Source organism: Phodopus roborovskii, unplaced genomic scaffold (assembly GCF_943737965.1).
Source record: "Phodopus roborovskii unplaced genomic scaffold, PHOROB, whole genome shotgun sequence".
Classification (NCBI taxonomy): domain Eukaryota; kingdom Metazoa; phylum Chordata; class Mammalia; order Rodentia; family Cricetidae; genus Phodopus; species Phodopus roborovskii.
The window spans coordinates 52,835,213-52,849,813 of record NW_026126480.1 but is presented as its reverse complement, the minus strand read 5'-3'; the positions used below and the strand labels follow the sequence as shown (position 1 = coordinate 52,849,813).

At 48.7% G+C, this 14,601-nt stretch overlaps 1 protein-coding gene across 1 annotated transcript in view; it reads left to right on the top strand.

The window, feature by feature from the left end:
- The window catches only part of Lrp5 (LDL receptor related protein 5), a 100,225-nt gene that overhangs the window by 18,826 nt on the left and 66,798 nt on the right, over nt 1-14,601 (top strand). The window contains exon 2 of the mRNA XM_051193516.1: nt 10,049-10,445. Within this exon, the coding sequence (XP_051049473.1) occupies nt 10,049-10,445 (397 nt within the window). The remainder of the gene's footprint in view (nt 1-10,048; nt 10,446-14,601) is intronic.

Here is a 14,601-nt window from a genome sequence, read left to right as displayed (position 1 = left end):
TAATGGATTAACTTAAGTATTGTGGAAAATCAATCCCTGTCCCCACTGGGCATCTGAGTCCCCTTGGTGGAGTTGCCCCAGATGGCACTTTGCAAGGTTTCTTGCCTTCATAAGGTCTCTGTAGCACGGATGGCAGCAGGTTAGGCAGGTGGGCAGGGCAGGTATGAGATCTATGGGGTTATCACACCAGGACCTATCCCAGAACAGCCAAAGTAGAGCCTTTCTCTGGATTTATTTGATAGGGAATTTGGGTCATCCTTGAGTCTCTCTTGCAGAGTCCATGTGTTCTAGTGCCCATAGCAGGCACTTTGGGAAGGGCTCCAGGGCTCACCAACCTCCAGACCTGTCACCCCTCGAGGCTCCAAGATAGCCAGAGCTCAAACTCCCACTCCTCCAAGCATGTCAGTGCCATGATCAACTTGGCTGAGACCAGAAGGCCATCTCTACAACCCCAGAGGTGGCTTGTACCTTTCTCTATCGTTTTCATCTGTCCATTTGGCCGCAAGGGATAAAGAAGTGTTACGGGAGCCTGAGTTGGCACTCGTTACCACTTTGGGCGGTGGCCCCTGGGCCTTGGCACCTGGGTTCCCATTTTTTCCAGGAGCCGTGGCTTGTTTGAAAGCAGAAGTCTGCAACTTTGGCTCAGTAAACAGATTTTGGAGAGCGATGATAAATTGGCGGTTTTTATGACTCGTTTCTGCAGCACTTAAAGGAAACGGGAGCTGGTACAAAGGTAGGCTTGTTTCTGAAATCGGTTCTCCAGTTTCCTCTCCGAGGACAGAACAATGAGATCTTTGTGACCACACGCGAACCACTTCCCTCTCTGGCCCGCAGAGGAGGGCCTGGGCCATCCCACCTTCTCCCACCTCTGTGGAAATGCGTCAGTGCCAAGTGGGCTAGCTGGTGGGTCTGACTGACTGTTGCGGTGGTTCTCAGGGTGTGGCTCAGGCACCACAGCTGGCTTGCAGCTCCAGTCCTGTGTCTCTGAGTTCATCCACGCCTAATTCTTGATCTGCAGTGCTTTTGGTGACACTAGGACTCTGATGTCTTTGTTACCTTGAATCTCAGTGGCTTTTCCTTGGCCATCCATATGTCTGTTTGTCCAAGTGCTGGGGGCAGAACCCAGGGTTTCAAACATATTGGGCAATCATTCTAGCTCTGAGCTGTTGTGTCTAGAGCTAATTTTTATTCAAAAAGGAGTCCAGGCTCAGGTCACTGCAGATGCAGGGCAGGTGGCAGCCAGGAAAATCCGGCATCACCAAAAGCCAGATGTCTGAGTTGCAGCCCTGGCGGCTCACCTTGTTCTATTTAGATGAGGGTCAGGAGCCAAATACAGGGGTAAGCATGGCACATTAGGAGCTGCTCAGCCAGTCTTTGTGCTGGGGAGCTGGTTTTGATACCTTCATACTGGTCTGAACAGCACAATCCCTAGGTGTGTGTGGTTCATATGCTGGGAAGATTTCCTTTGTAAATAAATGCACTCTCCTTTGGAACACCCAGAAAACAACAGATAAAAGCAATTGACGTTTATTGCTGCCACTGCTTCATGGATGGAATCATCACAGTCCCTGGATTAGAGATGGGGAAACTGAGGCCCAAAGAAAGAGTAGAAGCTTGTTTGAATTGTAAGTGGTTTCTTTGATTTTGTTTGTTTGTTTGTTTGAGACAGGGTTTCTCTGTGTAACCCAGGCTGTCCTCAAACTCACAGACATCTGCCTGCTTCTTCTCCAGTGCAGGGATTAAATTGTGCTACCATCACTTGGATCTTTGAAATTGCTTTAAGGATTTGAGTGTGGTGACTTATTCCTGTAATCTCAGCACTTGGAAGGTGGAGTTAATTGCCATTCTAGGCTACATACAAGATAACAGTCTGAAAAAACCAACAACAGGCTGACAGGATGATCAGGTTTGATTCCCAGCACCTACATAGCAGCTCACAATTGTCTTTAACTCTAGGTCCTGTGGATCCAACACTCTCTTCCAGCCTCTGTGGGCAGCAGGTATACAAATGTACATTGGCATACATGCAGCCTAAACACCTGTATGTACACACATACACACACACACACACACACACACACACACACACACACACACACACCCCAAATTCAACACTAAATTGCCAAAGGTGCTCCTTCTTGTCCCGGATCTGCTTCTTGTTGGTGGGAAACAGAGCTGGAGAGGAGCTGCATTGTCACAGTTGTCCTCTTGGGGGAGGTGTCTGTTGGGCTGGTCTTCCATATTCATTGAACCTGAGTAGCTGTCCTATACCTGGTAGAACAAGCCATGAAGCGTTGGGTGAAAGCTGCCACTGTCCTATGGAAGGACTTGTCTTTATCAGAGTGTCCAAGCATTTGTTCCCTAGGGGCTCTGAGTGCATCTCCATCCTGGGATTGTTGTCCTGGTCTTTGCCGTGGTCGTGGGCCACTTCCGGGAGCCTGGCAGGCTGGGAGCCATGGGACCAAGATGGTGTGTAATCAGAATGCTATATTTTGTCGAAAATAAGAATGTTAGTAATGGGCTGGTTTCTGGCAAGTCAAACTGGGACTCTGAAATACATATTTTTCTCTACTCTGACCTAAACCTTCTAATTAGTGAAAACGCACATTTGCAGACATAAATCAATGTCACGATTTGTCCTGGGTATCCCTGAGCTGGTAACATTATGTGGTTGCTAAATTGGGGCTTTGGGAGCATGTGCATACTTGTGTGTGCGTGCACGTGCGCACATTCGTGTTGGAGTGTAAGGGTTCAGGAGAGCCAGAGTTCCCCAGAGAAGCTCTGGTAGCTGCTACCCTTCCCTTGGGGCTTCCCAGGACCTCCACATGTAAACTGTCATAGTTCTTGAGTGCACATGTCACCCAGTTAAACTGATTAGCAAGGGAAATGACCTACATGGTAAAAAGGCATCTTTTCTGGAAACCTCTACTGTGGGGGTATCAATAGCTGGACCTAGAACTCTGTAAAGACCATTGGCCTGATGCCACCTGTTAGATGGTTCCTTTTCTAGTTGAGGTCTTGGCCATTTGAAGACATAGACCACACACATGAGCCAGCTCTGATGGGCTCCATGATGTCCTGGGGTTAGGTGGAGTCTACTCTGCTGGGGTTATGCTGGTTCAACACTGGGCTGGGGTCTGGAGTAATGTCACAGAGCATCCTGTGGCCATTGGTCATCTGTGCTATAGGGAAGTTATTTGCCAGCAGGCCTATGGTGGCCTAGGAGCCTGTAGGGTGTGAGGAAAGTGCTGTGGTTGGGGCATAGGTGAGGTTGTTGCTGGTATACATCAGGCCTTTGGTCTGTGAAAGGAACAGGAGGTAGGCTGGCCTCTGGCAGGGGAACAAACCAGGCTGGGCATCTCCCCCATTCTGGATTCCATGTGCCTCTGCCCAGCCTCTTCTGGCTCTTCTCACTCTATTTTATTTCTGACTCTAAGCCAGTGCTTTTCAAAATGTGTTTCCTGGTTTAAAACCAAAAAAACAGGGCAAAGAATGTCAGTTGAGCATTTGCCTAATGTGCATGAAGCCCTGGGATTGATCCCCAGGGTTGCGTAAACCAGGCACAGTGGGAAATGCATCCTAGGATTGGTGGCTGGGCCTGCCTCCTCTGTGAACACAGCATGACCTTGGTGAGCTGCTAGGGAATACACCATGGTTGCTCACCTGTGGAAGGGAGCCTGGATCTTCCCTCATGTGGCTGGGCGGGGCTAAGGTGGTGACCACCCCATAGCCGGTGCTGGTTCTACTGTGGGTGTTAGTTCAGGAACCTGGTATTTCATGGCTGGCTTCTGTTGAAGCTGGGACTTCCACTCATGGTTACCTGGTGGTTAACCCTGGAAATGTCCTTGGTAGGAATGACATGGTGTGTGGGAATGAGGACCATGTAGTTCTGGAAGGGGCCTAGGCCACTGGGGCCTTGACTCCTTAGAGTTGGGGCTTCCCATGGTTCGAGACCAGCAAGCCTTCTGGCAGCTATGCTGGCATGCTCACAGTGAGCCTGTTTCTGGTCCTGAGACATAGGACATTGAGGGGTGGCTGAGCATTGTCCTTGGCCAACTCCTTTGTGTGACAGAACCTATGCTTTGCCACAAGCAGTGGGTGTAAAGGACAGTTACCTCCAGTCTTCAGCCACAGCCACATACCCTGCTGCCTGCCAGAGCCTTAGTGGCCCCATGTCAGGCACAGTCTCTGGCTCTGCTGTGGCACAGTGGGGACCCTTTAGCTCATGCCACTCTTTAGTGAAGCCTGAGAGGCCCCATCCTCCAGAGTGTCTGGCCCACCAGCCTTGTTCTTTCTCTCCAGTTTTTTTTCTTTATGTATTATGTTTTGTCTGCATGTATGTCTGTGTACCAACTGCATGTCTGGTGCCCATGGAGGCCAGAAGGACGGGGTCAGATCCCTGAGACTAGAATCACAGATGGCTGTAAGACACTAGGTAACATGAGCCAGTGCTCTTAACTGCTGGGCCATCTCCCTAGACATATGTTTGTTCCTATTGTGCATATGTATGCGCAGGCGTGTATGTGATGGAACATGTGTGGAGGTAAGAGGACTACTTTGTAGAGTCAGCTTTCCTCTTTCACCTGCGCCAGGCACCTTTGCCCACTGAGCTATCTCGTTAGCCTGTCTTACTCTTTTTATTTTTTGCAAGTGATTTCTTATTTCCTGTTCTATGCTCCCTCCCATTTCCACCCCCCCCCCCATGTTTCCTGTTCGCCTGCTTCCCTGACCTTTGAAATGTGGTTCCTGCCCGGGAAGTTTGCCTAAATTTCAGAGTTAATGGAAGCTTCCTCTGGTGCAGTGAATGTGTGCTCTTGTCTGTGTGTGTGTACTGGCATGCTTTTGGATGTATGTATTTGAGGATGAAGGTGAGCTTCATGTGTGAGCGTCAGAATGTGTGGGGGTTGGAGAGACTGGATGAGGTGCCCACGGGCAGCAGAAATGGGTGTGCCTATGGGGAGAAGCAGAGGGCAAGCTCCAACCTGCAGTGGGGGTGTTTGCATGCAGAGGCAGTTGTGGGGAACCAGTGTTTGCTGGAATTGGGGGTGTGAGGACGTGGTGTGAAGAGGTGCCCTTGTTCTGTAGCCGGAGGCCTGCACAGACCTTGTGATGTAATTATGTAAGTGTGGCCAGCTCACCATTCTGGCCAGTCCAAGGTAGAGTTTGTTTTTGTGGTATTCTGGAAGCTTCTTCCCACTGCCTTGCTAGCACAGCAGGTTCTGCTCTTGTGTTTTCTGCTCCTGAGCGTTCCCCAACTCTGTCAAAACAAAAGCTTTTCAGAGTCCTGTCAGCCTCTGTTGTGGGAGAGGCACATCATTTTTCTGAATGTGTTTGGTCACATTTCTGGATGTGCAGGCCTGGCCATGGCTGTTTTGGTCTTGACACAAATGATGGCCTTGCCCAGCTGTGATTTGGGCCCTGCTGGGTTTATTAGCTGCATACCCCCAAAGATGTGAGTATGGTCCAGGGTCTGGGAAGACAGAGTTTCCCTCAGGCCTTGGATACTAGGTAGCATGGAGCCAGGTGTCCATCAACCAGGTGTCAAAATCTATAGGTGGCAATGGCTAATGGCACAGAGGTGGCCTGGTAGAGTATGTTGGGAATTGGGCTGTTCTGGTGGGTATGGAGTGGGGACTGAGGCTAGAGAGGAGGTTTCCTGGTTCAGTGGGTACACAGGCCTGTAAACTGATGCATGGATGGAGAGATGAACACATGGACAGACAGATGAATGGGTAGATAGATGGATGGGTGGATAGGGAGGGCTATAGGTAGTTCAGGTCAGGAGTAGGTGGGGAGAGCCATTCTCCTTGTTTGCTGAGGTTTCCATTAAAGGTAGATCTGTGGTAGGGTAGGAGGGGTTACAAGAGACCTAAGGTTTTATTCTTTGTAAGCATCAACCTGCTCATTTCCATTGATTATGTCACTGAGAGCAGCTTTAGCTGGGGAAAAGCCCCTGGGAAGCTGTGAGATTCTAGGGCTGAGGTCATGGCTGTCATAGTTGCTTGGGTGTGAGTGACCATGGCCAGGAAGCAGATGTAGTAGTCCAGCTCCTGCTGTATGCTTGTATGCTGGGTCCCATGTGGGACATGCAGATGGGGTAGGTCCAAGGTTTGGGGGAACTGTGGGTCAGTGAGTGTTGGCACTTCCTTTCATCTTAATCAGATTATCATCATCATTATCAAGACAGGGTTGTACATATCCCTGGCTATCCCAGAACTCACTATAGACTAGGCTGGCCTTGAACTCCCAGAGATCTGCCTGCCTCTGCCTCCCGAGTGCTGGGATTAAAGGCATGTTGGCACTTTCTTTTACCTTGACTAAGAATGTTCTCAGGGCTGGAGAGATGGATCAGTGGTTAAGATAACTGGCTATTTTTTCAGAGGACCCGGGTTCAATACCCAGCAATCACATGACAGCTCACAACTGTCTGTTTTTCTAGTTCTGGGGACCTGACACCCTCTCATAGACATACATGTCAGCAAAACACCAAAGAATTACTAAAAAAAGAATGTTGTCAGTGGTACAGCAGTATTTTCTGTGTCTCAAGGTGGCTTATCTTTATTCCTGTCAATTGGAGAGGAGGGGCCAGGCCTCATTGCTTCTCTTGCTTTCTTTTTGCTCCCTGTCATTTATTTATTTACCTACTCATCTGTCTGTCAGTTTTGTTGTTGTTGTTGTTTTGATACAGGGTTTCTCTGTATTTCATTGGAGCCTGTCCTGCAACTTGCTCTGAAGACCAGACTGGCCTCGAACTCACAGAGATCCGCCTGCCTCTGCCTCCGGAGTGCTGGGATTAAAGGCATGTGCCACCACTGGCCAGCCTTGTCAGTGTTTTTTTGAGACATGGTCTCTCTCCAATCTTGGAGCTTATTGAGTTATCTAGATGAGTTGGCTAGTGAGTCTTCTTTCCTGTGTGCATAGGCTCCCATGCACTCCTTGAGCCATTGGGGGCCCAATGTAACAGTTTGTGATTATAAATAAGGCATGGACCAAGATTGCACCTTATTTTGGAGTTGTAGCAAAGGGTTAGATTACCTGGAATTGGACCTTGTTTGAAGTAACCATGTAAATAGTGTAAAACAGGGGCTATTGGAGTAGAAGGGAAACCATCTGTTATGGATTCTACATATAAATATTGGATATACTTATAGGGGTTAAAAAAGGGATTGTTGGTACTGGGGTTTTCAGTCTCAATTCTGCTGTGGCAGGGATGATAAACTGACCACAGGGCCTGGTGCCCAAGGCAGGAGGTGGCCTGAGCTGATGTTTTTCTCTGATTTGCTGGGTTCCTGAGAGCAACAGATAAGTACCTGTCAAAGAATCATTATGAGCTATGCCCACCCCCCTTCTGGGTGCTGAACAATCTCTGGGGATATGGGATGTCCATGTTTTTGCTTTGAAGGGATATATACAAGATTAAACTGATGAGGTCACCAGAGTAGACCAAGGGAGCCTGTCGTATGTCATAGGGAATTTGTCCTGTTCAGTTGTCAACTGTGTCTTTTCAAAACATTAACCCCTTGTCATTGTTTTGAGACAGGCTAGCCTTTAACTTAGTACATATCTAAGGATGACCTCAAACTTCAGAGCCTTCTGCTTATGTCCTGGGCTTGTGCCACTGTGCCATGTCAAAATGTTAGTGTTTTGTTTGTTTGGTGGGTGGGTGGTGCTGCTGCTGCTGGTGTTGGTGGTGTTGGTGGTGGTGGTGGTGTGTGTGTGTGTGTGTACACTGAAGCTTAGCAAGGTGGTTTAAAAAAAGTCTTTCTCCAATCTCCCAGCTGGGATCCAGGCTAGTATTAAGCTCAGGATCTCAAGTCTAGTGGAGCTGACCCTGGCCTAGGGAGTCCTTACCCCAAGTAGTTTCCAGGCGAGCCTCCTGAACCCCACTTGGTTCACAGGGAGCATACTGCTGACCCTGTGTCCCTGTGTAGAGCATACCTCAGGCCTACTGGTACCCCTCCCTAGAGGTCTGGCTTCTTGCCCTCCTGCCTTGGGCACCAGGCCCTGTGGTCAGTTTATCATCCCTGCCACAGCAGAATTGAGACTGAAAACCCCAGTACCAACAATCCCTTTTTTAACCCCTATAAGTATATCCAATATACTTGCATAAATAGCCTCCTAGCAACAAATGTGAAAGTCAGAGTTAACGTTTGAAAATACATATTTACCAATCTTGAGGCACAGACTCCTTTGCTTGACCAAGCCTTTATTAGCCTTTGTCACCAGTTAACACTCTCTTGTGCCCTCAGCGCCAGGGCACATGGATTCACAGTGATGTGGTGAGGGAGGAAGCTGGGGGATGGGGAGGGAGTGCACACATATGTGCAGTGGTATGTACATGTGGAGACCAGTGCTCAGTGATTGGACATCATTCCTCAAGTCATCCATTTTGCTCCGTTTTTAAGAATTATTAAGTTATGTGTACATGTGTCTTTTTATGTGTGGGTGTGTGCATATGAATGAAGATGCCTACAGGCATCAGAGGTGTTGGGTCCCCTGGAACTAGAGCTATAGACCATTGGAAGCCACTATGTAAATGCTAGGAACTGAACCTGCGTCCTCTGCAGGAGTTGCATGTGCTTCTAACTGCTAAGCCATCTGTTTTGTGGTCTTTAATGCAACAGGTGCTATGGTATTATCCAAATAGCTTATCCCACTATCATCTTTGTCTATTAGAGGATGCTCCATGAGCTTTTCCAGATATGGTGTAAGCTGGGCCACAGGGCTTGGCTCCTAGCATGCAACCTTCCTGAGGCCAGAGACTCTGAAGTGCAGCGTCTGGTGAAAGTGTGTGTGTGTGTGCGCGTGTGAGTGTGTGTTCCCAGCTGCGCATCCTTGCTTTGCTGCCCACTGTCCCCTTCAATTTCAAACTTTCTTGGGGAGTCCATTTTACCACCTTTCAGTGCTCAAGCCAGAGGCTGACACAGAATCATTACACCTGGTGTGACTTGGGATGAGCCTATGCTTCTTTATGATGGCTGCAGCTATGGGCCAGGATTATGTACAGCTAGGACCCCTACTCTGTTGGGGTACATTTAGAGGTGTTGGGCACAAGGGGCAAGTCACCTGGTAGAGAAGGACCCACAGGACCAGCATCCACTACATTCTCTCCTCATGCATGCTACCACCGTGTGTTTCCACCCCAGGAACTTTGCATGGGTTTTAATCTCCCTCCTCTGACTACCTTACATAGTACTCAGTCTTCTCCTGCACTGTTCTCTACTCTCATCTTGTCCCCTGACTCAGTTTGCCCATTCACTGCATTGACCTGACATCACTGCAAGATCTTGGTTACAGTTGTTTCCCTGCTGACACCAGAGGCCCCTGGCATGAGAAGTCCCTGATGCTCTGCCTTCCTAGGAAAGTGCCTGGTTCTGCCTGCCCCTGTGGCTTTCTCTTTTACGCCTATATCTCTCTAGAACTTTCTCTTCCCCCTCCTCTGAGCTTTCCTTTGCTGCCTCTGCCTGAACAGAGGAGAGGGAGTTGGAGCCATGGGGTGATACAGAGCTCACATCACCCAGGGTTCTCCAGGTGAGGGAGGGCAGAAGCCGCCTGTCCCCAGGTGAGGGTGAGGAGCTAGCCACATTGTGGCCTGACTCACTGTGGGCCCCTGGGGCTGCTGCCAGGTCTCCTCCAGGGAAAACTAGCTTCCCAGGAGTGTGTTGTGGGTTTCTCTTAAAGCTTAGGAATTAAGTGTGTGGTTTCCTTAGTGGTTCAGAGTGGGGAGCCCTGGCTTCTGGCTCCCAGTGAGTGTTGGAGAAAAAAATCCTAGGAGGTTACAAAATGCCCCCACCCCAAGCCTCTGAAGAGCTTGTTGAGATGGGGAAGTGTTCTTTCCAGTTTGGGGAGAGCAGTGGACCCAGAGTTTTGGGATTTGGGGGAGTCTTCCTGCCTCTCTCCCTGCACAGTCCTATCCCCAAGAGAGTCTCTGAACCATTGGAAAGAAGGGGTCTTGGATTTGGGGGACTAGTGGAAGGGTCAGAGGTGGCCATGTATCTGGTCCCTCTCCTGCACAGCTAGCCATCCTGATACTCTACTTTGCCCACAGCCTCCCCGCTACTGTTGTTTGCCAATCGCCGGGATGTACGGTTAGTGGATGCAGGTGGAGTGAAGCTGGAGTCCACCATTGTGGCCAGTGGCCTGGAGGATGCAGCTGCTGTTGACTTCCAGTTCTCCAAGGGCGCTGTGTACTGGACAGATGTGAGTGAGGAGGCCATCAAACAGACCTACCTGAACCAGACTGGAGCTGCTGCACAGAGCATCGTCATCTCTGGCCTTGTGTCACCTGATGGCCTAGCCTGTGACTGGGTCGGCAAGAAGCTATACTGGACAGACTCAGAGACCAACCGCATTGAAGTGGCCAACCTCAATGGAACGTCCCGCAAGGTTCTTTTCTGGCAGGACCTGGACCAGCCAAGAGCCATTGCCCTGGATCCTGCACATGGGTAAACCTCTGTTCTCCAGGTCCTATGGGTGGCTGTGGGGATGGCGTTTCTTCTGTGCCCCAAGGAGCAACCCCTTGCTAGGAATCAGCTCCCTTCCAGATTGTGAACTCTAAAACATGATATGTTTATTTAGCCAGCTATGGTAGCTCACACTGTAATCATAGCGTTCTGGAGGCTGCTGAGGTAAGAAAGTTGCCTCAATTCCAGGCTAACCTGGTCTGTAAAGACTCATAAAAAACACACAGGAACTGGGGAGATGGCCCCCTTAGTAAAGTACTTTCCTTGTAACCATGAGGACCCAACTTAAATCCCTAGAAAAAGTTAGGTGTGGTGGCATATGTCTAGACTCTCAGCACCATAGAGTCAGAGACATATGACTTCTTGAGCCTTGCTGGCTACCTGCATAGTCTAATTGTCAAGTTCCAGATCCCAGTGAGAGATAAGGTGTCTTAGAATTCCTTCCTCCCTCCCTCCCTCCCTCCCTCCCTCCCTCCCTCCCTCCCTCCCTCCTCCTTCCCTTCTTTTTATTTTTTTTATTTATTTTTTATAACCAAGTCCATTTAAATGAAAACAAACATTTATAGACAATATTTGGGAATCTGGGCATCGTTCTTTCCAAACTACTTCCTGCTGGTAAGGAGCGCTGTCATGGGCCTCTTTTGATTTTTTAAGACAGGATTTCTTTCTTTGTGTAGCCCCAGCTGTCCTGGAACTAGCTCCATAGACCAGGCTGTACAATTGGACTCAGATACACCTGCCTCTGCCTCCCGAGTGCTGGCATTAAAGGCTTGTGCCACTGCCCAGTGTTAGTTTGGATTTCTATTGCTGTGGTAAAACACGAATGGCCAAAAGTAACATTGGGATGGAACAGTATACTTGATTTACACCTCTCTGGTCACACCCCATCACTGAGTAAAGTTAGGGCAGGGACCCTGAGTCAGAACTAAAGCAGAGAGGAGAGCTCTGCTCACTGGCTTGCTTTCTTATAGGACCCGGGCCCATCAACCTAGGAGTGGCACTGCCCACAGTGAGTTGACCCTCCCACATCAATTAGCAGTCAAAAATATGTCTTAACAGCTGACAGGCCAATTGGGGGCATTTTTCTCAACTGAGGTTCTCCTTTCCAAAATGACTGCAGCTGTATTAAGTTGAAATAAAACTAACCAGCACACCTACCTCAAAAATGAGATACAGAAAAAGGGTTGGAGATGTAGCTTGGTTGTAGAGAGCACATATCTGGCATGTGCAAGGTAAGGGCTTAGATTCTATCCCCAGTATGGAAAAAAAGACACAAGGGGGCCCTCCTGAGCTCCACAGCTACAACCAGAAGCCTTGAACGCTGCCCTGTTCCCGGAACCTGTCTTACTCCCCAGTGACACACAGCTTGAGAATGGGCCGTGTTTGTGAATGTGAGAGGGTAGATAGAGCTAGAGCATTCTGTCCCAGGAGCATGGAGAGAGAGAGAGACAAGAGCACAGGGGTCCTATTGAGGAACAGGTTGCTAGGCTGAGCCTGAGCCTGATCTGTCAGACTCTCACACAGACCAATCCATCTCAGCCACAGAGACTCCTGGAAGACTGATAGGAACTGAAGTCCCTGGCCTTGAATTGGAATCCTCCTGCCTTTGCTTCTTGACCAGCTAGGATTATAGGCCTGTGTCACCAGCCCTGGCTTCTGAGTGGCTTTTAAGTAGAGACCCAATGTGGGTGAAGGCAACAGCCATGTGGTATTTGTAAAAGAGGGTATGGCCAGTGCAAAGGCTCTGGCATAGAGAAGACTAGAGCCATGAAAGGGGGTAACTCAAGCTCACGAGGCTCTCTTGGCTTTGGGTTGGGTCTGACTCCCTCATAGCAGTTATAGATGGCTGTGGAGGGCAGCATCGTGGACCAGGCACAAAGTGGGTTGGGGATATGAAGTGACTAGGGTTGGGTTCTATTCTGAAAGAAGGAGCACCTGGCAAGGGTGACATGGAACTGTGTCTGTCCCCATCTATACAGAGGTGTCATGTGACCTCACTATTCCAACATGAAAACACTAAGAACAGTCCTGAGTGGGTGAACGCTGCTGCTGTAATACATGCCCTTCCTCCACCACATAAAAGATTCCGCATATATGCAGTTTTAGCTCCTTTTTACTTTTCTTTCTTGTATGGGTATGTTTGTGTGCCATGTACATTGTGTGCCTACAGAGGCCACAAGAGGGCATTGGATTCCCAGGAACTGGAATTGCAGAGGGTTCTGAGCTGCTGTGTGAGTGTTGGGAATTGAACCTGGGCCCTCTATAGAAGAGTAGCAAGTGTCATAGCCAGCCCCTTGTCCTTTACCACGGTCATTGAGGGGTATCTGAATACACTGGGAAATGCTTTAGGTGGTCCTTCATGGTTGTTTAGAGACACCAGGTAGGACTGGAGAGATGGCTCAGAGGTTAAGAGCACATGTTGTTCTTGTAGAGGACCTGAGTTGGGTCTTACCATCTTGAATGCTGATGTATGAGCACAGCACATGTAAAGGTACTATATGGAGTGGAATGTCTTATGGATATATGACATGGGCCTCTCTGGGAGCTTCTCAACATGTCTCGAAAAAGCCTTCTCTTCTCAGACCCTCCTGGGAATCAATGCTGTTCCTTTTGTGCAGGACCCAAACTCACTGTGTAATCCAGGCTGGCTTTGAACCAGTGATCCTCTGCTTTATTCTCTTTTGTGTTAGGGATAGTAGGATGTGCACTGCTACACTGTGCTTCATGAGAAATATTTCTAATAGGGAGGGGAATGTCCTCATAGCATATGCTTAAGTGACAGCAAGTTGGAATTGTATAGAGCCATGGGCAACACAATGGCACTTTGGCCCCTGTTGTCCAGTACAGATTATATACTCTGTGATATTATAGTCATCTTAGTCTATATTCTTTTTCTATAGGTCTGGGCATGGAGCCCAAGGCTTTGTGCATGCTAGGCAGGAGTTTTATCACTGAGCTACAACCCTGCCCTCTGTCCTTGGATGATGATATATGTGTGTTGGGGAGGGGTTGTTCATGTGTCTTTGTGCACATGTGGAGGTCAGAGGACAACTTTCATGAGTCAGTTTTCTCTTTCCACTTGTAGAGATAGGTAGGTTTCTCTTTGCTATTTCTGTTGTGTTACTGGTAGCCAGCCTGTGAGCTTCCAGGTGATTCTCCTGACTTTGGAATTCTAGGACTACAGATGTGTGGCCCCACATCTGTTTTGTTTGCTCTGGGGATTTACTTAGTACTCCAGACTTGTGTGTGTGTACAGCAAATGCCTTATGAGCTAGTTCTTAACTGCTGTTAAGCCATTCGTCTAGCTCTTCCTACATGCGTGTATGTGTTTGTACACATACCACAGATATTTCGAGACAAGGCTTCTCCTGCATAGCCCAGCTGTCCTGGAACTCGTTGAGCTCAGACACATCTGCCTGTCTCTGCCCCCTGAGTTCTGAGATTAAAGGAGTGTATTACACATTTTTTTTTTAAAGATTTATTTATTTACCATGTATACAGTGTTGTGTCTGCATGTATGCTCTCAGCCAGAAGAGGGTACCAGATTTCATTACAGATGGTTGTGAACCACCAGATGGTTACTGGGAATTGAACTCAGGACCTCTAGAAGAGTAGCCAGTGTTCTTAACCTCTGAGCCACCTCTCCAGCCCCCCACATTTTATATTCTTAAGAACACGTTTCTCAGAGCTAGAGACATGGCTCAGTGTTTCCTTTCTTGAAGACTTTAGTTTGTTTTTTAGCACCCACTTTGAGCAATTTACAGCCAGCTATAACTCACACCTTCTTCTAGACTCCGCAGGTACCTGCACTCACCCCCCCACACACACCTGAAAATAAAATAAATATATAAAAAATAATCTGGGCATGGTGGCACATAATTGTAATCCTAGGTTTTGGGAGGTGGAGGAAGCAGTGAGATCAGGAGTTTGAGGGCAGCTGTATACACAAAAGATGGACATGGTGGTGTGGTGTGGAGATGATGAGGAGGAGGTATGGAAGGAGGAGGTGTGGTGTGGAGGGAGGAGGAGGAAGTGTGGAGGTGATGGGTGGAGGTGTGGAGGGGGGAGGAGGTGTGGTGTGGAGATGATGGAGGAGGAGGTGTGGAGGGAGGAGGAGGTATGGTGTGGAGGGAGGAGG